This window comes from Denticeps clupeoides, chromosome 9, assembly GCF_900700375.1.
Source record: "Denticeps clupeoides chromosome 9, fDenClu1.1, whole genome shotgun sequence".
Taxonomy (NCBI): Eukaryota; Metazoa; Chordata; class Actinopteri; order Clupeiformes; family Denticipitidae; genus Denticeps; species Denticeps clupeoides.
This window is the reverse complement of record NC_041715.1, coordinates 6480726-6508045: the sequence shown is the minus strand read 5'-3', so window position 1 is coordinate 6508045 and position 27320 is coordinate 6480726. Positions and strand designations below refer to the sequence as shown.

Genomic DNA, 27320 nt, shown 5'->3' with positions numbered 1-27320 from the left:
TGGCACAGTTCGATGTTCTCCGGTTCCCTCAGTCGCCAAAGGCCACGGCCAAGGGCAGGCGAATCCAAATGGGGTCCCATGGGACCCTGTTATAGATCCTGAACAATATTATTATGAATAGTGAGTGAGTGATGAACAGAAAGTGAGACGAGTGAACGTGATTTATTTTATTTTCTTGAGTCCTACTTCTGGCACATGGGGTGGTAGTAGCCTAGTGGGTAACACACTCGCCTATGAACCAGAAGAGCCAGGTTCAAATCCCACTTACTACCAATGTGTCCCTGAGCAAGACACGTAACCCTGAGTGTGTCCAGTCCCTGTAACTACTGATTGTAAGTCGCTCTGCATAAGGGCGTCTGATAAATGCTGTAAATGTACTTAAAGAACAAGGCAGAGTCGCTTATTATCAGCGGACCTGGCAACGTGAATCTGTATTACAACAAATTTTAAAAAATCGACTAATTTCATTAACGTTATTCATAACGTCATTAATTTCATTAACGTTCTTCTGTCTTTGCGAGTCTGTCCCAGTTTCCAACGCGTGGCGGCGCTATTGATCCGCGTCACGTCGGAATCAAACTTCAGAACCGGCGAGCGTGAATGGCTTTCCTGCTTAACAGCAAACACTTAATAAAAACCATAATTGGGCCGAGTCATAGTTGCGTCACATTCTGTCCGATTCTAATTATAATTAGGTGATTAGAGGCGGGGCGAGGCGGGGCGGGGCGGGGCCTCCCCGTCAGTCCGCTTCTGTGCGCTTGGCTGGAACTCTGTTCTTGTTCGGTTCTGCAGGTGCGGAACGGGGGCGGAAGGGGTTAAAAAAAATAAAATAATAACCCGGCGTGGACTCGAGCGCGTCCGACCCGCAGCCGGGAGGGTGTCGAGTCCTGCGCCTCATGGCGCCGCGGTGCGACGCGCAGAGCGGCTCCTGCGGCTGCAAGTGACTCCGGGCGACTCGGGAAGCTCCGGCGTGCGCGCGTGCGTGCGTGCGTGCGTGCGTGCGTGCGCGCGTCCGCACGCCGACAGTTAAGAAGTGGCAACTACCGAAAATCGTCTCAGACAACATCTGCAGAAGTTCCGAGTGGCCCGTGACGTCCGTGACGTCTGTCACCAGCTTTCCGGGACTTGCTTTCCGCCAAGGATGATGGTATGTAGTGAATTACTCCAAAATCATATCATATATATGTATATATATAAATATATATATATATGTATATATACCTCTATCTATCGTCTATATTCTAATCCTATTAAAACACGCACACGGAACAGGTTAATGCTAGAAAGGGCATGTATGAATCAAGTTATAAAGTATTAAAATGCGAATTGTGTGATTTTATTCTCTGCACAGCTAGATGCAGAAATGGCACCCGTTTGTCCCGAACACCATATATCGGATATTTGCTTTTCTCACCTCGAATAAGAGTCAAAGAATGCGATTAAAGATGTGGAAGTTGCAGACTGTCCTGCTCCTGATCTGTCTACACAGGGTGAGTATACGTCTATTATTACTTATTACTTATTATTATTTTTAAATCTGACATTATACATGATCATAATAAGACTATTTTTGTGTATGTACAGCAATTATGCTTAATAACAGTGCTATAGTAATGTGCTGAAACTAATAAGTACAAATATAATTTTATTAAAAATGACCAGTTAATATCATCTGACAGTAATATCCATGTAATTATATCCAGATTGGTGGAACTTCATCTGTTTTGGTCTAGCCGGTCATCATATTGGACCGAGTGCTCAGACATTAGCATGGTCTAAATGAACATGCAGGATGCAATCAATTCTCTTAATTGTATTTAAATGGAGCATAACCTAACTATTTGGTTGAGGCATAAAAAAAAACAAAAAGCTTCTGTATTTTTCTTCCTAATGGACCGAAGTTGTTCTGAGGAAAATCTTTATGTGCATTTAGCGTGCCCTATGGATTTTTGTTGTTCTTTAAATATCGCAGCCCACACATTTATTTCATTATTTATTTGTGTATTTATTTTTTGCCACTGTTCATTTATGGCATATCAAATTATTCATATAATTATTGATGGGTCAGTAAAGCCTGAGAAGTGCATTCTGCACCACTCCTGCACCTCTGGGACCCTGTTTATTTTTTTTAACCGTCTGCTGCCCTCGACTGTGAGCGCGCCGCGGTTCGAACGTGCCCAAATACTGCATGACATCTGTGCCGCACACAGGGGAGCATTAACGGGGTGAAGGCCGAGCTGTGGCATCTGGGCCAGTCGGGACAGGATAACGGTGTGCGGAGACGTGCGGCGAACAGACTCTCCCAACTGATCCCCGTCTTGCCGTTTTAGCTCATTGCTTATTTTTGCAATATCATCTTATGGCATCTTAAAATTACTCGTAGTTATCTAGGTGCACCAACACGTTCACGTTTGTTTCACCACGTACTAACTGAGAGCTCATTGTCCCACATTGTGCATGTTTTTACGCCCATTTGTCACAAATTCACGGCTCCAGTTCTCCCACCGACTCCACACTCAGTTTCTAGTTCGGAGCATCGAGGGGTGCAGTGTGACATGAAAAGGGGGACGTTAGCAGAACTGCTGGGGCTGGGGGAGGGGGGGGGGTTTCTATCAAAATCTGGTACAAAAATTTGAACCAGTTTGTTTGTGCGGCCCATTTTTTTTTTCATTCGTCTCTTTGCCCAAAACTTTCCAGCGTCACCATCTCGCCTTCCTTATGTCCTATTAGCTTTGATTTCATTATTTATTTGCTGTAGATTTAACATAAAACCAGCACTGGGGAGCGCAATAAAACGTACAGTGGCAGAATTAGGCGGGCCGCTTTAATCTCACGCTTCTGATAATACGGCATGGACTGATTGATTAGTTTTTCAGGAAGCTTATGTCAGGCGGAAAAAAAAAAAAACTAATCCGTCTTTGGATTGTGCCAGCCTTGTAAGGTTTTCGGCTCTGGCACTTTATCATTGCGGAGAATTACAGAGCTGCTGGGCTGTGATAAGGCCCTCGTCGCTTTCAGGGACCCGTCCCCCTGGACAATAAAAGCGCTGTTTATATTCCTCAGAACCTGCAGTCCTCCCGGATTTGCCGTGCCAGAGACGGCAACGCGCGTTGCTCTCGCGAAACGGCCGAAGACGCCAGACAAGTGAAAACGGGGAGGCGCGACGCCAACGTTACTGTGCGTTGGCTGAGGCCTGCAACGTAGAAGTGGCTCTGGGAGGGGCTCACCGGCGCACATTTTGTACATTTTGTTGTTGTTGATGGGTATCTTGACCCATATTGGGGTCACGCTCTTTTTGCCTGAAGGCGGAGCACGATAATCTCTTGTCTGTGACATTTCCAGCTCGGGAATTGCACATTGCGCTTTAGAAATCGCAGTATGATCCTTTATGTCATTTGGGCTTTTCTTTTCTTTTTCATATGAGAGAAGTGCAATTTAGAACACTGGGAAGGTTATTGCGAAGAGTTTAGTGATGATTTGGGAACAATTTGGGATTTCAGCCCGGTGTGAGATGTGAATCAACATCCACGAAGACCCCTTTATTGCTGTGGGGGGGTGTTTATGGTCTGTCGGTCTGCCGAGAGCAACATGTAAATGATTGCAGTATATAGATCGGGGGAATCAGATTTTACACGCCAATTCTGCCAATAAAATGTCAAGTTTGGCAGCATCATTAGATTAGATGTCTCATTGTCCTTGTAGGGCGTACAACAAATATTTTGTGCATTTATGTCAAGGGCTTTTCTCCGTTTCTGTGGATATGTGAAAAAAACTTTATTTATTTTTTATTCATTCATTCATACTCAAGCAAACCAGAGATTGGCTGAATACTTGCCACTCTTCTTTTACCAGGCTAATTAAAACGAAATTGGCCAGCATTTACTGGGACAGAAAGTTATTCTGTTCTCTTGCTCATACACCGACGTCTGATGGGGAAAATAAAGCCTGAGTCTGCGTGTGAAGTCTGAGGCCTTGTTAACCCAACGCAGGAGCTAGGACATGATTCAGTTGAAAACAAATGACTAGATATTGTTGATTTTACTCAATAATTGAGTATGGGACTTTGAAATAACTAAATGAGGTATCAAATTAATTGCATTAGTGCAACTTAAGGTAACTGTGAATTTTTATACAGTTCTACAAAAAAAAGATCTTTCCCACCTGACTATTTGAGGAGTTTAGCAACTGCAGACACCTTCAGAAATATTGTTCATTTGCCGTTAGAAAGAACCGCGAGACGTGTTTCTTCCACTATCGAGGTCCTGGCAGGGTGAGAACGAGCCTCGTACCCGCAACCCTTCTTATTCCAGCTCCTGTTTCAGCCAGATTTGCCGCTGCCGTTACCGGACTCCCTGAGTGCTGTCAGCTCCATCCGGCTCAGCCGACTTGTGAAGCACCTGTCTTCACTCCCACAGTGCGAACCCACAGCAGATTTGCTTTTGTCTCATTTCATTTATTCACCTTCTTCTTCTACTCAGAGCCCCACATCTTTCCAGCAGTTGAAAAAAAAATGTGCATGTTAAATTGAGCTCATTCGTTTCTTTATGTCATTTAGTTTCATACATTAAAACACGGTACTCTGGTTCATTGTACTGTGGTTGAGTGGAAATGTAATGATAAAAAAAACAAAAAAGTTAGATGTTTTTTTTTTTTTTTAACCCTGTGCTTAAATGTTTCGTGTTCCCTGTGCGTTGTGAAAGTGTGGAGGTGATGAAGGGTTTCACCTGCTGGAAATGAAGCGCCCAGGGATGCCCCGTCAGCCCCACTAGGTGCTGAGATAACAGGAACGTCTGATTATCTTATATGTTGCCAGCGTCCCCGAAGACACGCGCTCCTCCTGCCTCTTTATTAGCTCCTTTTGAAACATAATGGGGCGCATCAGCATTTTTTTTTTGCGCTATTTGCAGTGCACAGCTTCGCAAGGTGAGAAACGAGCCTGTTTGTCCAAATTCCTGACAGGTCTGCGGCGCAGGATAACCTGTCAGTTTTCAGACTACAAAGAGTGATTCAAATAGATCAAACGTTGCCAGAAGTGAAAAAGTGAAAGTTTTTATTCCACTGCAGTTCAGATTTACACACACACACACACACACACACACACACACACACACACACACACACACACACACACACACGTACAAATAAATATGCATCCAACTATAGAAACATATGGACATACATTTATGCATGTATGAAAACCAATTGCGTCGGTAGATGTTGGAGTGGATCAGCATCATGTCGAGTCAGTAAACAGTTCGGACCGGGCTGAGCGTAGCATCGGTGCATTAGTCTGGTTGGCCCGACCCCTGTAAGAATTCAGACGTCTGCGGCATCTTCCCCCGGAGCGCATGTCAGCCGGGCCGAGTGGGTGGGGAGAGGCGGGATGATGGAGCGGCCGCCGCACCTCGACCCCCCCCGCCTAGCCGGCGCAGTTCACCGCCCAGCCCACGCCTGCCTGCAGAGTTAGCCAGAGCGCCGTGGTGCTGCAGCCTCATTAAAAAAAATGCATATAAACAAATGCTGCATACGAATGGGAAATTCATCCCGAGTGATTCTGACTGCTGGACCACAAAGGCGCCGCACCTCCACAAGTACCTCTCTTTCGCGGGGCCTGGCGGTAATGACAGAGGGGATTATGGGGCATTAGCAATGTGGCGCACGGCGCGGGCTGTGATCAGTGGCGGTCGAGTGCGAGGATTTGCCCGTGCTCGCCATTTGTTATCTGCTCCACCCCCCCACCACCACCCCTCTTCCCTCGTGATTGAGAGTGATGGCTCTCAAGTACGAGGCTGTTGCAGCCATCAGGGTAGCAATCTATTGTTGAGGAACGTGTAGATCCGAGCTCCCCGGCCGGCCCCGGGGCCTTTGGAGGCCTCCGCAGGAACCGGCGCTTTCGGTGAATCATTGCTAATGAAATGCCCCATCGCAGGTGGAGGAGAGGGAGTTTGCCTCTGGGGGTGAAGGATGATATATATATATATATACACACACACACACACACACACACACACATATGTGTGTGTGTGTGTGTGTGTGTGTGTGTGTGTGTGTGTGTGTGTGTGTGTGTGTGTGTGTGTGTGTGTGTGTGTGTGTGTGTGTATATATATATATATATATATATATATATATATATATATATATATAAAGATTTGACTTCTGAATATTATTGATAATGACATGCCTGAGCATTGACTATGAACATTTTTTGATTATGGATAAATAATAAATATTTATGTGAACCTCAGAAATTACTTGGGGGTCACTTTGATATGACCCTGTCATGGTCTCCTGATATTTCTGGCCATAATTTAGGAAACTGACAATTAAAAATGGAAGAAAATTGATTATATAATTATAAAACTAAAGGATTCATTTTTATGTGTTGCGCATTCTTTTACTCAAATTATATACACCCTTGGAGTTTCTACCGAAAAAACACCAACTGGTTTTCACCATTTTGTAGCTTGTATTAACTCTGCATTCGCTCCGCATGCTGAAACCGGTTTGGACACTTGGTCTTTTCCAGAAAAAAATGATGCAGTGAATGTGTGAATCTTGCTGTGATAAAAGCGAGGGTCGGTGGGTCGGTATGTAAGTCGTTTGTACATTTTCACGTGCAGAAAATTACAATTACAGTATAACGCTACACCTCAACAACCCATCACTTACATTTGTATATTTGTTCAGTTTGAAGTGTGCCATGGGCCCGAACACCTGGCATTTTTACAACCAATTCTGTACCAGCTGATGCCAAATCTTGATTTTTAATGTTATTTTTTTAGCCACATATGCCCATGTTTATCCAGAACGTTTGGTAAAATGTGGCTTTGGGGCACAATGATTTTCATCTTAAACAGCAGGATGGTAAAAGCATTCAAATACAGTGGGACCAGATTGTATCATCAGAATGAATTGAGCCCTAGACAGAAGTCTTAGTTCCCGTGGGATGATGGTGAGCTACGAATCTCTAAATGAAAACACATTTTTGCTTGAACGATTCATATTTTTTACTCCTCTAAAAGGAAAGGTGACCTTTCTCTCTTGCGCCGCGAAACGAGACCATTCTCTGAGAATGAGTGATCGAAGCAGCCGGGGAAAAAAAACAAGCAGATCCGACATATAAACAGGTCTGTAGCCTGCGGCCGGGAACCCATCACCGTGTCGCTTGGTGCCGCCGCCGCCGCCGCCCCTGCCCCCCGCCCCTCTCCCACCCGACCCGCTGCAAATGCATTTCAACAGCGGCCTCTTCATGGATGATCCAGCAGCGAGGTGTCACCGACTTCTTAATAACTTTCTAGAGGCTACTTCTGGTCACCGTGCCAATTACCTTTATGTCAGGACTATAAAAGATATGCCCGCCCACGGGAGGCCGATGCTGCTCCACAACGCACGTTACAAATGAGTGTCAGCGCCTCCGTGTTTATCTCCCTGCAATGGTTTTTTGCATTGTGGTTTTCTGCCATTTGTAACTAATTGTTATTAATGCAGTAAATATGAGTTCATAATGCAGTAGCTATGTGTGCAATTTTGCAATGTACACAGTTGTAGGTGAGGAGAAAAAGCATGAAACCTAACAATACAAGACTATTAAACTGTTGCAAGTAATATTCAGTAAGTATTAGACAATTAGGCAGTGGTGAAAATTGTGCTTAATTGTGACAAAATAGGTGAATGAGATTTTATATATATATACACACACACACACACAATACAAGAATATGTATGGGACGATTCTCTATGTTATAGAGATAGATGGGACATTTTAATAACACTTTATCACTATAACTAGAGGTCAGAACTATGAACAAGCATGACGTATGTAGTAAGTGTTGTGCCTTATTACTATGTAGTTCAGTATAAAGTTGTGACAAAAGTCATACAAGCAGTTTGAAAACTTGCCATGTGATGTACAGGACACAGAAAACTAGTCTCACTTGGTAAAACCAACTTCCACAATACAAAAACTGTATAAGCATTCAGACAAAACTATTGCACCAAATATTTCAATGTATAATGGGTGTCAAAACTGTGCAACACTTCAATAAAACAATGTTTATGCAATACCAGTATATGCAACTAAAATGACCCAGATGGTGTGATGCATGGGACGTGATGCACGGGACAACAATGTCACTGGTCTGAAAGCTACATGAGTGCTGTTAAGTTTAATATATGATAGCCAGTACTATCCTATGTTATGAATATTTGAATTAAGCCTGATGCTCTATTCAATATAACGAATATAAACTGAACTTTGAATGTTTAGTTTTTGATAATAATTCTCCTTGAATGTCATTGAAATTTGTAAAAATTTTACGTGAAAGTGTAGTGATTGTCATTGTGAAACACTGCAGCACAGCACACAGTGACACAACAAAACGAGTCCTCTGCTTTTAACCATCACCCTTGGTGAGCAGTGGGCAGCCGTGACAGGAGCATGGGGAGCAGTGTGTGGGGACAGGTTTTTTTTACATCGTGAGAGGTTACCGTGTTTCAGATGTCTGCAAAACCTTCAGTTTTTTTTAATTACAATGAATTTAAATGATGTTCGTAAATTTTAGGACAAGTAAAAGTGCAAATAGTACAGATATTTTCTTCGCCCAATGGCTTGTGGAAAGAACCTGTCATTCCTAGAGATGTTCTGGGGTTAAATTGGTGATGTAGATCTGGACTGCATGTGTTTTATGTCCCATCTTTTTGACAGATGTGAACTGATTTGCAATTTAAACTGTGCTAATAATTGTTCAGTTTTACGTGAAGACGTGTTTGATATTAATTCCATCCAGTCCTGGAGTGCCCGGTGTCTTTGGACTCAGACAACTTAATTTATTCAGGTTTTAGGCAACATTTTTATTCCCCTCTCCTTCTCGTCTGGCACAAAAATGAATTGTGGTCAAAAACCACGTTCACATTAGCACCACCATCACTTCTTTTCTGTAGTGTCCGCATTACACTGGATCTGATTTATTCCTCTCTGGCATGTCATGGAAAGGTGTGTGCAATGAGAAAAAAACCATGATCCCACGACTTTGTCCTTGTTCGTGTCTAGTTTATAGTCCTGCTTTTGGGAATGTGATGGCACTGTCCTGGAGCTCTGAAATTGCCAGGCCGGCGTCGTTTGCAGTTTGCATCGTTCATTAAGGTCCCCCGGTGTGGAGTGGCGTGCCGCGATTTAGCAGAACCTCACGTTGGAGGTATTAGGGAATATTTTCAACCGGCGTGAGGACGCAGATATGGAATTATGCAAATCTGCATTTGAACTTGTCAGAAAACAGGGGCTCCTCAGTGGTGCTTCACATATGCCACAATTAAGCTCACAGCAAAATTCATAATTAGGATGATGCAAAAAAAAAAAAAAAGATTTTCAGACAGCCCAGCTTAAAGCCCTCGCATCTGCTATCCCCTCAACCGAGCCTCGGAAGAAGCAACTACAGTTAATTACCAATAGAAGTCATTAAGCTCATTGCAGTTGAGTTATTAAGACTTTATCTGAAGTGGTCCAGGAATCAGCCTTTTGGGCTAAAAAGCTTTGGGGTGCAGGTTTTTTTTTTTTTTTTTTCGTTCCAACTTTGAGAATTTGTTCCTTGGGTTGCATTACAGAATCGGTCTGCACTGGTTAATCAGTTTTATTTCTGGATTTTGTCATACTGTTCATTACGCAAAGGCAAAAATGCATCTCATATGCATTATACTAGTGCAAATATAATATTTACATTTACCTCATTTACCAGACACCCTTATCCAGAGCGACTTACAATCATTAGTTACAGGGACAGTCCCTCCCCGGAGCAACTTAGGGTTAAGTGTCTTGCTCAGGGACACAATGGTAGTAAGTGGGATTTGAACCTGGGTCTTCCGGTTCATAGGCGAGTGTGTTACCCACTAGGCTACTACCACCCTCCACAATAATATTATGATGAAGGTCATTTGTCTTTTTAATTTAATCATTAATTCACTTTCATATAACCCATTGACATTATACATGAGGTACATTTGTATGACTGGTATTAAATGAAAAATCAAAGGTTCTCTATGAAAGTCGAATGTTTATAAACAGTTAACCTTTTTTATGATATTAATTTTTTTTGATGAACTGGTACATTGTTTTGTATAGAATTTCTTGAATCGGTTTAGTCTGATGGAAGCAGCATTAGTCTATTAGAAGCGTGTCGCATTTTAACTCCAGTCCCCTCCTGACGCTTCTCCCTGTTGTTTTTGAAGGTCATATGCCGAAAAGCGGAGACTCCGGAGACGGAGCTGCTGGAATGGGGGGAGAGTGAAAATGAGGAGAATCTCTCCCCCAAAGGGGCCAGTCCTCGGATTTTAAACCCCTTGCGCCTGTTTGCCAGGGGATCTCCTGGGCTCAAGAGCAGCATGAGGGAAATGACATATTTAGAAAGCACGGAGGACTTCTGGGACTGGTTATCTAACCAGACAGATGTTCAGGAGACGCAAGCGAGAACTAAGCGCAGGCCCATAGTGAAGACTGGCAAATTCAAAAAGATGTTCGGCTGGGGCGACTTTCACTCCAACATTAAGACTGTGAAACTCAACCTGCTCATCACGGGGAAGATAGTGGACCACGGCAACGGGACCTTCAGCGTCTACTTCCGGCACAATTCCACAGGCTTGGGGAACGTCTCGGTGAGCCTGGTACCCCCTTCCAAGGTGGTGGAGTTTGAGATCGCCCAGCAGTCCACGCTGGAGACGAAGGACACCAAGGCCTTCAACTGTCGCATCGAGTACGAGAAGACCGACCGCAGCAAGAAGACGTCCCTGTGCAACTTCGACCCGGGCAAGGTGTGCTACCAAGAGCAAACCCAGAGCCACGTCTCCTGGCTCTGCTCCAAGCCCTTCAAAGTCATCTGCATCTACATCGCCTTCTACAGCGTCGACTACAAACTGGTGCAGAAGGTGTGTCCGGATTACAATTACCACAGCGACACGCCCTACTCATCCACGGGATAGGAACCCCGTCACTGACGCCACGGGTTCTCCTCGGTCTGAGGGCAATTAAAATAGTCCAGATGCTCTTTATTAGGCTAGACCACAGGCATGTGTCCGGTTTCCGCTCCTGTGCCAGCAAACGTTGAAATAATATTCGCACCAATTACGCAGATTATTTCAAAGTCACGCGAGGCCACGCCCATGTGAAGGATACAAAAATTAGAGGATGTAAAAGAATAAATTCATATGATTTTTGCCGAATAGAAAGAAAGAATTCATACGACAATGTTATTGTTGTTATTGTGAGTTGTATGTAATTATTTTTGTTAAATGAAATGAGATATTTGGAGTTCGGACTATAAAAATGCAGCTGCTGATACCGTGCAGGAGGAGGCGAGAGCGTCTTGCTTCAGGTGTCTCACCCGGCCACAATTCACTGGACAGGTGGATTTAGTGAATCTGGCAGCCAATTAACAACACTTTGTCATGGTCCTGCCGCAGAGCCTGACATTTCCAGACTTTAATTAACATTAATTACAGTGGGAAATTTCACTTAGGCACCATGACTGGGGGGGTGGCTGAGCCAAAAAAGTAAGTGTGTCACTCATGTGGAAAGTCCCTGCGATGTGGGTTCGAAGACGAGCGTCGGATGCATTTTAAAAACTCAATTTAAATCAATTTAACATTGGCGAAACGGACGGAAACATTCATCGGTGAACATGTCGGGATACGATTGTCGGCATCCAATCAACCAGAGCATTGAATTTATCGAGTGTTTTTATTCCAAATAGATTACAGATTATGGCTTGGAATACGGAATATGGAATACGGTCATCATGCGTTAGCAGGGGGGATTGGGGGGGGGCAGCTCCTTTGCACCATGGAAAATTCAATTAGTCGGCCAAGCGAGGCCTGCTTTACCCCCGACGCCGCGGGAAAACCTGTACACCACGTCGGGAAAAAAAGGCTTACTTTGATGTTCATTTTCTTATGTGTGTGTGTGTGTGTGTGTGTGTGTATGTGTGTGTACGTATGTACATTGAAAAGGTGCATCTGTGCTTTTCTTTCATCTAATTTCATTTTATAGGTTCTTGTTTCCCGTTGCACAAACACGGATCAGTAATATATAAACTCCTAGATACTTTGATGTTTCATAGTGATAAAATTGATGTGAGCTAGACATATCTAGCATTACTTTTTTTCCCTGTACTATATGCATTTCTTAGCTCCTTACATTAGTCGTCATTAGATAGTTAAATGTTTTTGACAATCTATAATTTGCATTTTGAAAAAAAACGTTTCCATTACTTGACATGCCAGTATTTCAAACCGAAACTGCAGAATCCGATGTAAAATGTACTTTTTTTTAAATTATTATTATTATCATTCTTTTCATCTGAAGGAGTCACTGGTCACAGGTTATTAAACCACATTCCCTGAAAGCCCCCCCCCGCGTCCTGTGATCTGTCATTCTTCTCGCCCGTTGTTCGTGCCGATGGCCACCAGATCCGCCCGTAGGCCCCAAGCCTGATTGCCGAACGTTGCGTAACGTGACCTGTGTTGATGGGGTCGGCTGTACAGGTGTGATTTCACTCTGGGTTAATATTGTGCCGTATCTAGTGAGTCCATGTGCAGACCTATGGAGTGTTATGTCTGTGTAATGTTTGTGGTGGAATAACAGCATATATGATTGGATGTCTGTCTCTTTTTGGGGAGTGCAAACCCTCCTCTATCGTCCTGCCCTTACCCGCAGGTTTTCACTTACATAACAATTTCTGACGGTAATTAATAAAATGATAGGTTTTTTCCAATTATATGTTTTAAGAGTTATGGGCAGAAGCTGTTCAACACCACACACTGCTGAAGGCTTTCTTCCTGCTTATTGTGCACATAACAACTGTACTGTATCTGCTGATGGATGTGAATGTTATTAGAACACCAAAACCAACTCAGCTACAGATACATTTTATGGGGCCATAAGTCAGTGTACTTATACTGTACAAAACCTACTGTACTATATAGTAACGGGTGGGCGTCTGTAATTTATATATTTGCGCACTTTAAATAAATATAAAAAAAAAGCAGTATCACCTTTAATTTGATATTTAGAATTGATGAAATGTGTATTTAGAATTTCTGTGTATGTGGTAATGTTTACATATATTCTGAATTGCAAAATGATTTACCAGCATTAAACCCCTGATGGCCACACCCTGTTAATGTTATAATGGATGCAGTAACATACAAACATTCCATTTTCGTTAAGAAATGATTTCATATATGTTGATATAATATTATCTGCCATTTAGATTGTACACATTTTTAACAAGTGCAAGATAATTTGTAATAAAACAACCCATCACAAGTGTTGAAAAAAAAAAAAAAAGTTTAATGAGTTAACGCAGGCAAATTCTTGCAAACATAATGGAAATTTTTCTGCACCTTCACAACGTGTCCCTTGACAGAACAAGTCAGCATTGTGACACTTTTCAGTAATGTACAGTCATGCCCACATCAGTTTTTAACCGTAATACCGCAGTTCATGACACGATGACGGACAGCAGGTCTTAACTCAGTCCAGCCGAAAAATAATGCCACTGTCTGGCGCACAGCATCCTGTACAGCTGCCCGTGAGATCTGAGGACCGTAGGTTCTGCCTGTGGATTGTCGTTGGTTTATTCTCCACACCTTTGCGGGAATGAACGCTACGAACTTTCTTCTCCTCAAAATGGGAGTCAACCAAAACCGCACTTCATTCATTGTTCAAGCCTGCTCTTTAGATCCCAAAACAAAAACACGTGATTTAAAATGTAAAGATGATACGGGTTAAACACTGCCTCTGCACACACAGCTGGATCACTAGTGTTCGCTCGTCTTGTGCGCGAGACTGCAAATTTGGACACGATCTGATGTGCTCCAAGGTTACGGGGGCGTAATACAGCGGGGGTTTTCTGTGTACAAACAGCATTACAAACATCAATGCATATATATTCATCCACAATACGCAACAGTACTAGTCTGCTTTGATATATGTCTATGTTTTTATTTTCTTTTTTTTTTTTAATATATCTTTACATAGAAATGGTGCCATCAATATGGGGCATACTTTTAGTCTTTTCAAAAAGTATAAAGAAATGACCTTGCGCTCAAAGTGTTCACGCTTAATTTTAATGTCTAGTCACAAAATGGGCTAAACATTACAAATATATAATATTTCCATGTTAACAAACCCCTAACACGTTCCTATAGAACTCCATATCAAAACAACGATACTTTGGGAGCTAGTGCAACAGGGAGGAGGACCTGGTCTTGTGTGACGAGGCAGGCACAGAGTCGAACCGAGAAATAAAGCGGCCCGGAGTGGACCGCTCCAGAGCCATGGCAGACAGTTTTAAGGCCATTTGAAATGACAGGAAACCCAGCGAAAATAAAGCTTGAAGACCAAGACCATCACTTGAAGTGAATATGTGTGTAAGTACATGCCAGTCTCCTACCCTCCTTCAAGAAGTGGGGTTAAAGGGGAAAAAAAAAAAAAAAAAAACATCTTTTGCATTTTCCAGAAGATGGTGACGACGGGAACAGAGCCAAGACTTTAACAGTCCCTTCATGTTCTCACCCCCCGTCCCATGAAGGGCTGTCGGGAACAGTAGTCAGTCAGGACTGTTTTAGGCGTTTTCTGGGCAGACCGAAGGGTGGGCACTGAGTGGAAGCCAGGGCCCGGAAAGCTTCTGCCACTAAGTGAGGGTGGGACTGGATCATTGACTTCCAGCCTGCAGTCTCCATTATGTCTGCAGCATGACTGAAAGTAAATGGCACAGAAAATGTCAAAACGTGGGATCATTTGCATGAAAAATCTATCAAAGCAAATGTGGCTGCAGAGTCACAGGAAAACAAAACAGGAAAGTATTAGTGGTAGATAAAGGTATTTCACTCAATGAACGACTTGAGCAGCATCGCATTCATCTGTTTCAGCCCTGTTCACGAAGCAACTAACTGATAAATTTTACAATAATAAAATTTCAGAACTGTTTAATATCTTTCTCATTTAAATACATGGCAGGGGAGTATGATTAATTTTTTTTAAACCACCTGAAGACTTAAGATGATGTAGTGACGTTTGAAATAATATTTACGCCACATCAAAAGAAAAAATTATGTTTTCATAAAATACCCCTCCTTAAAACAAAACACTCAATTCCTACAGCTCAAACCAGGGCTGGCTCACTGATAACGGCGAAAAAGAGATATGGGGACGCTCGGAGAGGAGCCAAACCCCGGCAACCTTCCCCGCTTCAAACAATGAATTCTAATGCTGCTCTCTGGGCAAAGATAAGAGTTTGTTATTAATCTTGTGTCACATACACAAGCTAATTACATACTTGCTATTCCAGTTTTTCCCATCTTTACAGCCCAGCTGTCTGAGGACACTGCACCTATGGTGGGGAAAGAGGTGGGGGCAATTAGACCTGGTAAACAGAAATGGCAGCGTGGATTTATCAAGGCGGGTTGGTGGTGATGCTTGCCTGTTGATAAAATCTATGGCTTGTGCTTTGAGCTGCTCGGCACTGTGCAAATCTGCAAGGATGAGTGTGTCGGCCACGTTTTCCACAGAGAGGCTGCTGCACAGGGCCTCTTCGCACATGACCTTTAAACGCTCGAGAGCGTACTGGTGCAGGTCAGGGGCAGGAGGAGAGAGAGAATGCAATATAATACGAAAGCGCGCTGAGATTTTAGTTTTGACCATTTGACGACTTTTTTTTTTTTTTTAATGGGATTCCTTATCTAATTTTAAGACATCAGTCATGTTAATATTTGTTGTGTTTCAGTCTTCTGAAATGTCAAGCTGAGCAGGGACAGTAAGCACGTTTAAGGTTAAGTGCTTCTTTGGGTCGTGCGGGCCTTACTTTGTCGGCGGCGGCTAACAAGCTGTCGGCCATTTTCTCCAGGTTCGGCGCTTTTCCCGTGTAGATGAAGCCCATCATCTCTTTGAAAACTTCTGGCTCTACGTCGCTTATGTCCACCCGATTCTATGCAAGCATATGCAAGCAACTTAGAATTATATTGCTAAAAAGATCTCAAATGGACATTGTGCTGCTATTTGAAGAAATGTTGCAAAACAGCGCACATTAAAAATACAAACCTTTTTACTTTCTTCCATTTCATGTTCAAACATGGCATTAAAGACTGGTGACCTTGCTGTAAAACAAAATACATTCATAGGTAAAGGGTGGTTTAAAAAAAAAAAAAAAAAAGCCTAAAATTATCAGCGGCTTTCCAAAATTTAAGAATATGAAGCACTGATAAACACACAAACTACAGATCCCATAAGGCAGTGCTTCATTTGCCTTTCTGCAATACTTACACTGCAGCTGAATCTGTATGTAAGTGGTTTTCACATTGACAGCAAATAGGTTGTGAAGCAACTTGAAATTCTTCATGAGCCATCAGACATGAGCTATCCAGAAAATTTTGTTTCTCATGGTCTAAGTCTCCTTCAGGTGCCTTTTACTAAGGAGTGGTTTCCATACCATAGGGGTAGTGGTGGCCTAGCGGTTAAGGAAGTGTTTGCACCATGTGCTGTGGTGCAGTGTTTCACAATGACAATCAGTTCACTTTCTTTCATACAGGCCTGACAGGTGGATTGCTGCAGAGATAGTTGTTCAGAAGAGATGGTCCACAGAGGACCTCTGACAGCGTGTCTATCGGTTTCTTGGGAAGCTCCATGACTAAGTGTCCTGGTGGTTTTGAACTTCTTCCACTTATGAATGATAAAGATCCACTGTGCTCAGTGAGACCTTCAAAGCAATAGGACATTTTCTGTAACCTTCCCCAGATTTTTAGATCTACAGACAATTCCTTTGACTTCATGCTTGGTTTGTGCTCTGACATGGAACTGTCATCTGTGGGACCGTGTATAGACAAGTGTGTGCCTTTCCAAATCAGGTCCAATTACCTTTCTTTCTACAGGTGGACTCCAATTAAGCTGCAGAAACATCTCAAGTACGTTCAAGGGAAACAGAACGCACCTTAGCTCAATTTTGAGCTTTATGGCAAAGGCTGTTAATACTTATGTACATGTGCTTTCTCAGGCTTTTTTGTGTTTACTAAACCTAAGTAAACTCGTGTGTAGAATTCTGGAATAAGGCTGTAACTAGAGGTGTGAGCCATCACATACATTTTCCCATACATTTTCTACATTACTTCACATGGTGTTTTCAAATACAAGAGTTAAGGTCTCGTTCACCCATGTGGATGCTTTGATTTGCTCCAATGAGCAGAAAACTCTGGTTCCGACGTCTGTGGCGTCAGGTGAGTGCGGACTGAGCGCGGACTGTTTTTCTGCCCATTTGAGCAAATCTAAAGGCACTTTCAAAACAATCATGGCATGCACTACGCTTGCAGCAAGGTTTGCGCTTCTTAAAAAGCAGCAAGTTGAGCTCAACCATCCTTGTCTGCGTTGATTACAAGATTCATTTCAACGTCCCTAGCAGCAGGGTTGTCAAAAAAAAAAAAAAATTCAGGTATTAATCAAAACTAAAATTTTTCATTGATTTCAATACCAATGGTATCGATGCATAAATTCCAGTTTTGAAAAATCGCTGACAGACTACAACAATTTGACTACAACTGCAGTGGGCAGCCCCTCCCCTGGCTACCTGGAGGACCGAGAGAGACTTTAAACATAATTGTGCAGCACAAAGCTCGCTAGAAAATGTAAAAAGCAAGAGGATAGTCTGGAAGTATTTCGGCTATCAGATGAACAGAAAAAAATCCAAAAGATGAGGACATCTGGAAAGGATCGCCTGAACATGGTCTTCATGATGTGGCTGGTGTCATACCCTCAGTGGTGGCACCCATTTACATTTATGGCATTTATTAGATGCCCTTATCCAGAGCGACTTACAATCAGTAGTTACAGGGACAGTCCCCCCCGGAGCAACTTAGGGTTAAGTGTCTTGCTCAGGGACACAATGGTAGTAAGTGGGATTTGAACCCGGGTCTTCTGGTTCATAGGCGAGTGTGTTACCCACTAGGCTACTACCACCCTGCACCCTGTGAAGGGGGCAGTAGAAATAGAGCGCAGCACTGTCGTGGGGCACAACCAACCAGCGGGTGTTTCACCGCTTGTCAACGCTTTTTCGGGATCCGTGACCGCTTCAAAGTTGACGTTGTCAAAGCGAGCAGTACAACAAGATTAAAGATTTGTTAGATTAAAAACTATCAAATGTTTGTATTTATTTATATTCATTTCTTTATGTAATGTACTGACTTTATTAGAAATATTCTAAAAATATTTGTTAAATTATAAAGAGGTTCCCGTTTCTCCCCCTGTAGTATCGAAAATAGTATAGAGTACCATAATCAGTATCGAGTCTGAAAGTTCATTCCTACCTAGCTGGAAAATTACAAAGTATGGAAAAAGTGATGTGCTGTGAATACTTGATGGACGCACTGTACCAGTTCCATCTGTATATCCTACTCTGATTCCCAGAATTAATATCTGACCTACAGAGTAATAAATAGCCTCGCTCCCTGGTTAGTCATTTCTTCCTCTTCTGACTTTCTCTCTCCATCCCTTCATACATTCGCCTAAGCGTTTGGTTGTTTGAATCTCTTCCTAATCAACAAGACAGTAAAAACTACCCCTCTCTTATTTACATATACTTCTATAAAAGCTATGTAACTGTGTTATTTACAATACAATACAAAAAAGTGCTCCTAGTTGCCTTGCTGACAGTGCGAGAGAAGAGAGTCGGGGCCGAGAGGCAGTTGGTCAGGCTGGATTACCAGGAGGGGTCGGCGGGACTTACCGGCCAGGATGGACTTGTGCGCTTTGAACTCCTGGCCTCCGACGTAGAGGGAGCAGTCTGTGAAGCGCGAGCACTCCCACAGGTTGCCCAGGTCGTCGGCCAGCTGGCACTCGGGGACCTTCAGCGTGTTCATGTTGGACTGTCCCGAAATGTTCACGGAGTCCTGGACCACACTCACCTGGAACGTTTTTAAACAATAACACAAAAACCTCGCACATTTATTATTCATCTCACCTGTTTAGCGCCGTCTGTCTACAGGTTTCATGTTAAAATGTGACTCCTGTGTCCCCTGTTTGAACTTTATGTAGCCCAGTTTGTCTGTGTCGCACACGTGCACTTTGTCAGTATGTAACTTTGTTCATTTGTTCAAATGTTACATGTGGCACCAGGTTCCGGAGAAACGCTGTTTTCGTTTCACTATGTACCGTCTAACACGTATGTAGCTGAAATGACAATAAAGTGAAAGTGAAGCGATTGTCACACGTGATACACAACAGCACAGCACACACAGTGAAATTTGTCCTCTGCATTTAACCCATCACCCTGAGTGAGGGGCCGCTTCCTTAACTGCTAGGCCACCACTGTTACTGATGTTGAAGTTGAGCTTGGGGCAGTGGTGGCCTAGCGGTTAAGAAAGCGGCCCTGTAATCAGAAGGTTGCCGGTTCGAATCCTGTTCCGCTAAGGTGCCACTGAGCAAAGCACCGTCCCCACACACTGCTCCCCAGGTGCCTGTCATGGCTGCCCACTGCTCACCAAGGGTGATGGGTTAAATGCAGAGGACAAATTTCACTGTGGGCACTGTGTGCTGTGCTGCTGTGTATCACATGTGACAATCACTTCACTTTAAAAATAAAGAAATAAATAATGCACGGCTGGATATTTTGGCATTAAAAGAATACCTGATAAAGGTTGATAAATTATATCTGAGAAAGGTTTCACCATGTTATACAGATTATTGTGACGTTTGACAAAAACTACCAAGGACATCACCGAAGGCTCCCACTAAAAACCACTGTCTGGTTAATTTCACATTTTAAAACATTATGTACTGCAAAAATACTTAAAAAGTCTAAAAGCTGGGTGGTAAAGTCTGCCGATAAATGCTTCACCGTCATCACGAGCAGTTGTCACTACTTTACCAGCACACGGTGTTGCTCAATCGATGCGTTTCAGGGTCGCTTAAGCAGCTTAATCATGTTCGGACACAAACAGGCCGTTAGGGCGCCGTTAAAACAGCAGACTTCGCAGTGATGAAATGCCCGCAACACGCGGGATAATATTTTAGCATCTGGAAGCTGCTATAACAGGCTGCTGCTCCCACACAGCATGCAAAAAAAAAACAAAACAAACTACAAAATTTTCACTGCAAGCAATTTGCTGCTTTGCAGGGAAATGGTGTGCAGGGATGAGACGCACGAGCACCGTGATTACAGCGTGTGTGTGTGTGTGTGTGTGTGTGTGTGTGTGTGTTCTCTCGTGGCCAAAATATTTTATTTCAACCACCTGGTCTAGGCTATACGAGGGGAAAGATTGCATCTAAACACAAAGCGCATTACCTCACAGAACAGCGTAAGCTTGTCGTCTGGTAAGAGTCCATTTGCTTCGTCGAGCAGAAAATCTCTCCTAATAAATTTTTTGAAGCCCCAGTCCTTCCCTTGGACAAATCGATACGCTCTTTGGCTTTCTGCGGTGCGAAGAAAAAAAAAAAAAAGAAAGAATAAATATTACATTTCTCGAAGAATGCTTTCATGGCGCAAAACCGCATCACTTTTACACAAGAGCAAACATGAAACCAACAAGCAACCATTCAGAAGGTTTCGTAGTGCATTTTTGGTGAAAGTACCCTTTATCGACAGAAAACCACGACTTTTTGCCGCCGTGACGGATGCCACATGAAGCCACCAAGTACACATGTGGCCCGATAACGGCAATTCCACAGGAGTTCGGGTGTAACTAACTGCCTTCCGAATGACAGGCCAATTAGCCTCCATCTGGGTCGAACCGCGGAGACTCCGCCACTACCGGCTAAACGTGCATCCTTCACCGCGAGCGGCCCTGCGAACCTGAGGACTGAGGTTCAATGCTGCTGGTGGCTGCTCGGTTACCAGCAGCTAGTTAACCCACCACCATGAATAAAATTCTGCTTGATTAACTCAAGACATCCGTTACTAACGCCATTTTCTTTACATCGGGTCCTAATCCTAGTAAAAATTAATATAGAAATTTGTAAAATAAAAACCAGAACAGTCACTACGGTGTTGGCACAAGCGGTCAGGAAAATAAAAAAATTAAATAAAAAGCACACGTCATTATTAAAAACTAAGACAAACGATCATTTTAGGCCATACTGCCAGACCCTGCTGACCCAGTCCAAAAACCAGAGCCAACATGGCAGCTCATTTATGACGCGCACAGCTGTTTGCGGCATCCTTCAATATAGCGGGCGCCTGCCGCGAATGAGGCGTTGTGAGGAACAACAGACAGGGAACAAGCAGGGTCCGTGTTTGGTCCCGTCAGAACCGCCACCGCTGAAGAACTAAAAGCTGCATTCTTAATAATAAGAACAGCAATATTAATAGCAGTAGTAAAAACTCACCCATAGCTTTTGTTTCCTCTCGTTTAGCATTCAGTAAGGAGAACTTGAACTTCGCTCTGACTTCACTTTTTGGACAACTTACAAGTAGTAAATACAAAGAGAGATAGTCCTTGCTTTCATCATCGAGACCCTTAGGATTGACTCGTAGGCACCTGGCAAGCAAACAGGAGACGTGGCAGACTGTCAGACAACACAGGCCCGGTGGACGCATTTATTTCAACATATAATACAGCAAAATCATTACCATTTCATTTTGTCATTAGGACCCGATGAGAAGGTTGAGCTTTTCAAGACCTCCCCCATTTCCTCTCGGCAAAAGCTGAAGTTATTTATGGTCCACATGTAAGAAAACTTCACCACTTTCACCTAGAACACATCAGATAATGAGATGCAGAATTAGGTCATGGCGGTCATGGGTTTTCCTAGCCCGGCGCAACTGACTGCGTGGCTGAATCACACGGCTTCGATCGTGGAAAATGGGTTCAGGTTGCGCGCTTCTTAATCACACGATGCATGTTAATGTTCGGGAAATGCAGGCACCACCACAAATCCTGCAATCATTCAGGACGCAGTGGGTCAACAATTCCAAGAAGTACTTTAAAAGCCACTGCCACGTCCACATCGATCACGTCACTGTAATAAGTGCAACAGTGACTAACGTAGACGTTACTTCTCTACCCAAACGGGCCAGACGGCCAACGGTAATGACCTAAAATAAGTGTTCAGATGCACCTAAACATCCCAAATTATCTGCAACCAAGTGAACTATACAAACCGCTTTGGCATTCTCCTACCGCCAAACAACTAGCTTCAAAACATTTCAAGAACGTTACAGCAATTTCTACAATGAATAAATAAACCCTGGATGCAGAAAATCACGCATTTCCTGGCCCGAGTTAATTTTAGAAAACTGTTCCCGAACCCAAAAGCAGCAGTGGTCAACGATTCAGCTGCTTTCTAAGCACAATAACCCCCCGTTCGATACGGGGGCAAGTTAAAACACGAACGCAACAGCTCGTAGCGGGCCGCGGTGCCACCGGCCTACCTGGGTGTAGCACCAGCTCTCAGCCACAGGCCCGACTGACGTCTCCCCCGGGGGAGGGGGGGTCGGGACCCGTGACATCGCCAGCTTGGAGGAAGTGCCGACGTCCCTTTAGCTTTCACCACTTGACCTTTTTTGGGGGACATAGAGAAGAGCAACACACTTGAAAACGGCGGCAGAAGGCTCACTCCTAAGACTCTGACATCGGCAAATGTGTGTTTTTAAGTGCTGGTCCTATCAACAGCTGACAAAAAGTCCACACTAACCTATATTAACCTTTTGATACTGATCCTGCTAGCTGTATGATGATGCATGCTTACATTTACAGCATTTATCAGACAACCTTATCCAGAGCAACTTACAATCAGTAGTTACAGGGACAGTCACCCCCCGGAGCAGCTTAGGGTTAATTGTCTTGCTCAGGGACACAATGGTAGTCCGGGCCAGTGGTGGCCTAGCGGTTAAGGAAGCGGCCCCGTAATCAGAAGGTTGCTGGTTCGAATCTGCCAAGGTACCACTGAGGTGCCACTGAGCAAAGCACCGTCCCCACACACTGCTCCCCGGGCGCCTGTCATGGCTGCCCACTGCTCACTCAGGGTGATGGGTTAAATGCAGAGGACAAATTTCACTGTGTGCACTGTGTATCACTTTCACTGGTAGTAAGTGAGGTTTGAACCTGGGTCTTCTGGTTCATGGGCGAGTGTGTTACCCACTAGGCTACTACCACCCTACCAGAGCCAACATTACGCCTTACGCTAGCCTCAAGTCTTCGCTGAAATCGATCTGCGATTATGTGAACTCAACCCGAAGCGACGCCCAACAGGTTGTTTACCTTGAGACGGGCACATTCCCGTCACGATGATTATCTGAACTCTGACCCACACGGGCCCATGCTGGAGCGTAAATCAATACAGACTGGCCGGGGGGACCGCAGACGTTCGGCACTTACCGAGAACTGAGCGCAATGTGCACCGCTCATGCTACTACTGCCAACGTCCGCGCATCGCCGCGAACGTCGGCCAAAGGACTTCCTGCGAGGATGCAGCGACTCTGGAGTCACAGCATGACTTGGGGGTCGCTGGGAGCGTCCCGATCTGCCAAGAAAAAAAAATAAAAAAAGATCAAATTACATTTAAACGTTTCGTTGTACATGCCTAACCACTGTTTCACTCCTACCGGCTACCCCTAAAGGCACCACAAGCCTCCATCTATGAATCAGCTTCATAAATGACCCTTTTCATTGGCAATTAGTGCGGTTTAAAACTGTAGTTCACGTAGGGAGGCTGTTGTTATAATCCTGGGCCCTTTCCGGCATCGATCCTATGCATATGCCATTACGCACAGGTTAACATGCGAGCTCCCCGTCGGCCTACGCCGTATTAAGGCTCACGTTAGAACATCCGTGCGAGGCTGCGATTAAAACGTGGACAGAATTCGAGAGGGGTTCTGGCGATCTAGGACGGCCACTTCTTACGCCAAACGCGAGGGCGTTCGGGCCATCGCCAGGTCGGAGAGGAGCGATGGACGCAAGCCGGACACGACGACCGGGAATAATCCGGCGGACGCGACGCGAGATCGTTGCTCGGGGAATCGAGCAGAGGAAGCCGGCGTTCCGAAAACAATTCGATCGGCGCGCCGACACGCAATAAGAAGGCCCACGACCTCGGCAAAATGGTCAAAATGATCACCGAACGTTGCACGGTTCGCTCGGCCTGTCTTTCTTCCTCTCGCCCCACAGGCTAGCACCGTCAGCTAAGCGGCCCGGAGCAGGCTAGCGCGGCGGCATCTTCTGGGGCTAGGCTAAATGCTAACGGCGCTAACGCAGCCTCCGCACTTTCCATTCACACCGAAAAGCGGCGAGCGGAGCCTACCCCGGGCCGCTAAACTTCGGCCGGCGTGAACGTAACAGGCGACGCGACGTGACTAGCGCAGGGAAAACCATGAATATATCACTGTCTACAAACCTTTATTTCCCACCATTCCCCCTTTTCCAACCTTTATAAATGTGTAAAAAAAAAAAAAAAAAAACAAGCTCTTCCTCAACTTCAAAAGACACTGTGTCGCGAACGTTTATTCTGTTTCTTTTCGTTCTTTCTTTCTTTCTTTCTTTTCCTCCCGCAAGCGCCCCTCCGCTTACAAGCCGCCACCAGCTCGCTGGCGCACTACGCTGGACGCCGGAGCCGCGCATGCGCGCTTCCGCGACGCCGCCACCTTCCGGCCGCGGGCGTCACGCGTCGGCGCGTCACGGCGGCGGCGGCGGACCACGTGGGCAAACGTCACATTTACAGCGTTTATCAGACGCTTACAATCAGTGGTTACAGGGACAGTCCCCCCCTGGAGACACTCAGGGTTAAGTGTCTTGCTCAGGGACACAGTGGTAGTAAGTGGGATTCGAACCTGGGTCTTCTGGTTCATAGGCGAGTGTGTTACCCACTAGGCTACTACCACCCCAATCAACCGCGTAAAATGCAACAATCAAGCCAACAACCAGCCAATTGTTGGGGGATTATAATTTAATTAAAAGGGGGCAGAATTATGAAGATCATTTTGAGAGAACGGTGGTAGGGTAGTAAATCACTGTGGCAGAGTAGCACTTTGACACTTTTTGGCAATGAGAGTCGCTACAATCAGAGTGCAGCATTCAAAACCAGACTGCTTTGCAACAATGCAACAATGCATGTTGTTTTAAGATAGTAGAATATATTAATTATGTTTTTGCTTAAACACCAATAAAAATGGTACACAGTTGGTCTCCCACAAAAATATAATGAACTATAAAATTGTTTTTGCCACTCGACTACTGACCAATGACCAAAAGAGGAAACAGGCCTTTATTTTATGTGCGTAGAAATACGAAATGTGAACCAAAAAGAAATCGTGCAGGTGTGTGTACTCGGTGAACCTACATGTGTATCTAATCACCAGATGGTTGTCATAAAATGATTTAAATTACAAAGGCTCATAAATGGCCTTTTAGGTGTGCATCGACCGTCAAGGCCTTGTGTCAACTCCACAGGGTCGTTTGAGTTCACCATGCAAAAGGTAACAAAAATATACAATAAGCCAAGCCCTTGCCCAAACTAGATTGCCATTCTGAGACCTGCTGAAAAAATGTGCCTCTAGGTACAATATTGTCGTCAGCTCAAGCCGATCCAACAACAGGGAAGTACGTGAAGACAAACAAGCTCATTAAGAATGAAAGCAGAAATCCCAAAAACTTCATAAAGAAATCTCAAAGTTAAAAGAAGGACATGCCATGATGCATTCTACAGCAAAAAAAAAAAAAAAAACACTGCTCACAGGCAGACAGGTAGACATTTAGATCTTCAGCATTCAGTAGACGCCATTATCCAGTAGTTAGAAGGACTGAACACTCTGTGGTCTTCTGGTTCATAGGTGTTACCCACTAACCAGATAGACTCTACATAGGTAAATAATAAAAATATAATACATGTAAATTTCTTAAACACACAACAACAACAACATAAGCAAGTAAGGAAGAAATAAAGAAACAGAGAAAGACATCTTTTTGTCTTTCGAGTAGTTAATGTTGTCATTGCTGTAAACACACCATAAAGCAGCTTTAGGAAAGCTGTGCTGAAACTGAAGCCAGCCATACACTGCAGGCTCCTGATAACTAATTCCTCTTCACTTCGCCATGGAAACTTCTCATAATTAGACACATTTAGACCATACAACAAAATCCACATGCAACTGTGAATAAGTTTTATCAACTACTATATGAAAAAGTTTTATTTCTGTGTATTGTCCATAAAAAAAAATCATCAATCATTTTACGTAAAGTTTTTTTTTATAGTTGGTAAATGGACTCACTTGCTGGAATTGTACACTTTAAGCTAAAAGAGCTCTGTAGGACATTTCCTACTCAACGGGAAATAAACAACCCTCCTGATGGCGATAATTCATGAGCAAAATCAGGATAATATGTGGGCAAAGACGCAACACAATCCCTCAAATCAGTTCAGAAAAAGGAAGAATAATGCGCTAATTGCACTTGACTACTATCCTCGTCTCAGCTCCAAACTCAGTATAGACACCTTGGCATTTCAATAACAGGTTATGTCCACACATGCCATGAATAGATAATGCAATTTTAATACATTCAGAATTTCATCAAAAGAAAGGTATATTTGATGGATTGAGAAAGTGTGAGAGTCATTTATCTCTATTTAAATTTCTGAAAAAAGTTTCAGGATTCATATACTAAATTAAAGCATAATGGATAATAAATAGACATTTTATGTCTTTTGTGGTAGTGTTGAGTCTCATTACCTTCAACGGCAACATGAAGCAGCCTCTTCTGTTTTCATTACATCTATTATTGTGCAAATCTGTATATATATAAAATATATATATTTTATATTTATTTTAAATTCCTATCAGTGCTGGAAAGGCAATTGCATCAGCCAGCTTTACATTGTTCTGTATTTATGCATTTACAGCATTTATCAGCATTTATCACCAGTTGAACGAAGCAAATGGCATCTAAACACAGAAACAGGTCTGTGTGTTACACTTTATCAAAAGTTATAGAATTTCTACACATAAAAGATGACTGCACAATTGTAGACGTTAGAGATATTACCTATGACATCCAGTAAATGGCCCGCAAGATGAAAAATGGCCATGTGACAAACAGAGAATGAGAGTAATGTGACTGTCTGACCCCTGAGGTGACCTTTCCTCAACTTTCAGGGCCTTCAGCTGGTTGTGATACACGTTTCTATAAGGTCATAGGTTATACGAGAAACTGCACATTTTATTTTACATTTAAACATGATGTTACATCTTTATTTCAAATATACGTACATACATTCGCATACACCCTAGTATGCGAATTCCGTGCTGAGAATAAATGTGCTGCTTCTGCTGCTATTCCTGCATGATGCAGATCATATTCGG

The 27320-nt window shown here is 43.6% G+C and overlaps 2 protein-coding genes across 2 annotated transcripts; one reads left to right on the top strand and one right to left on the bottom strand.

The window, feature by feature from the left end:
- The first annotated feature begins 768 nt into the window (after positions 1–768).
- nxph2a (neurexophilin 2a) lies at positions 769–12392 on the top strand. The gene is made up of 3 exons (XM_028991450.1): positions 769–1147; positions 1352–1490; positions 10222–12392. Exons 2-3 carry the CDS (start codon positions 1356–1358, stop codon positions 10966–10968), a joined length of 882 nt encoding a protein of 293 aa, XP_028847283.1. The 5' UTR covers positions 769–1147; positions 1352–1355; the 3' UTR covers positions 10969–12392.
- A 923-nt stretch (positions 12393–13315) lies between these two features.
- Positions 13316–24580, bottom strand: spopla (speckle type BTB/POZ protein like a). Its single transcript, XM_028992105.1, has 12 exons — positions 24362–24580; positions 23347–23491; positions 22401–22527; positions 21600–21721; positions 21356–21507; positions 20316–20443; positions 18759–18936; positions 16088–16143; positions 15852–15974; positions 15471–15613; positions 15327–15380; positions 13316–14746 (listed from the first exon to the last, which is right to left on the bottom strand). The coding sequence occupies exons 3-12, from the start codon at positions 22476–22478 to the stop codon at positions 14602–14604; spliced, it is 1179 nt and encodes a 392-aa protein (XP_028847938.1). The 5' UTR covers positions 22479–22527; positions 23347–23491; positions 24362–24580; the 3' UTR covers positions 13316–14601.
- Positions 24581–27320: the final 2740 nt, after the last annotated feature.

Excerpts from the sequence above, each read along its gene's own strand:
- nxph2a (XM_028991450.1), top strand. The coding sequence starts at position 1,356 with ATGCAGAAATGGCACCCGTTTGTCCCGAACACCATATATCGGATATTT. Across the intron at positions 1,491-10,221 it reads TCCTGATCTGTCTACACAGG|GTCATATGCCGAAAAGCGGA; the intron begins GTGAGTATACGT and ends TTGTTTTTGAAG.
- spopla (XM_028992105.1), bottom strand. The coding sequence starts at position 22,478 with ATGTCACGGGTCCCGACCCCCCCTCCCCCGGGGGAGACGTCAGTCGGG. Across the intron at positions 18,937-20,315 it reads AGCTTACGCTGTTCTGTGAG|GTGAGTGTGGTCCAGGACTC; the intron begins GTAATGCGCTTT and ends AAAACGTTCCAG. Across the intron at positions 15,614-15,851 it reads TGTTAGCCGCCGCCGACAAA|TACGCTCTCGAGCGTTTAAA; the intron begins GTAAGGCCCGCA and ends GACCTGCACCAG.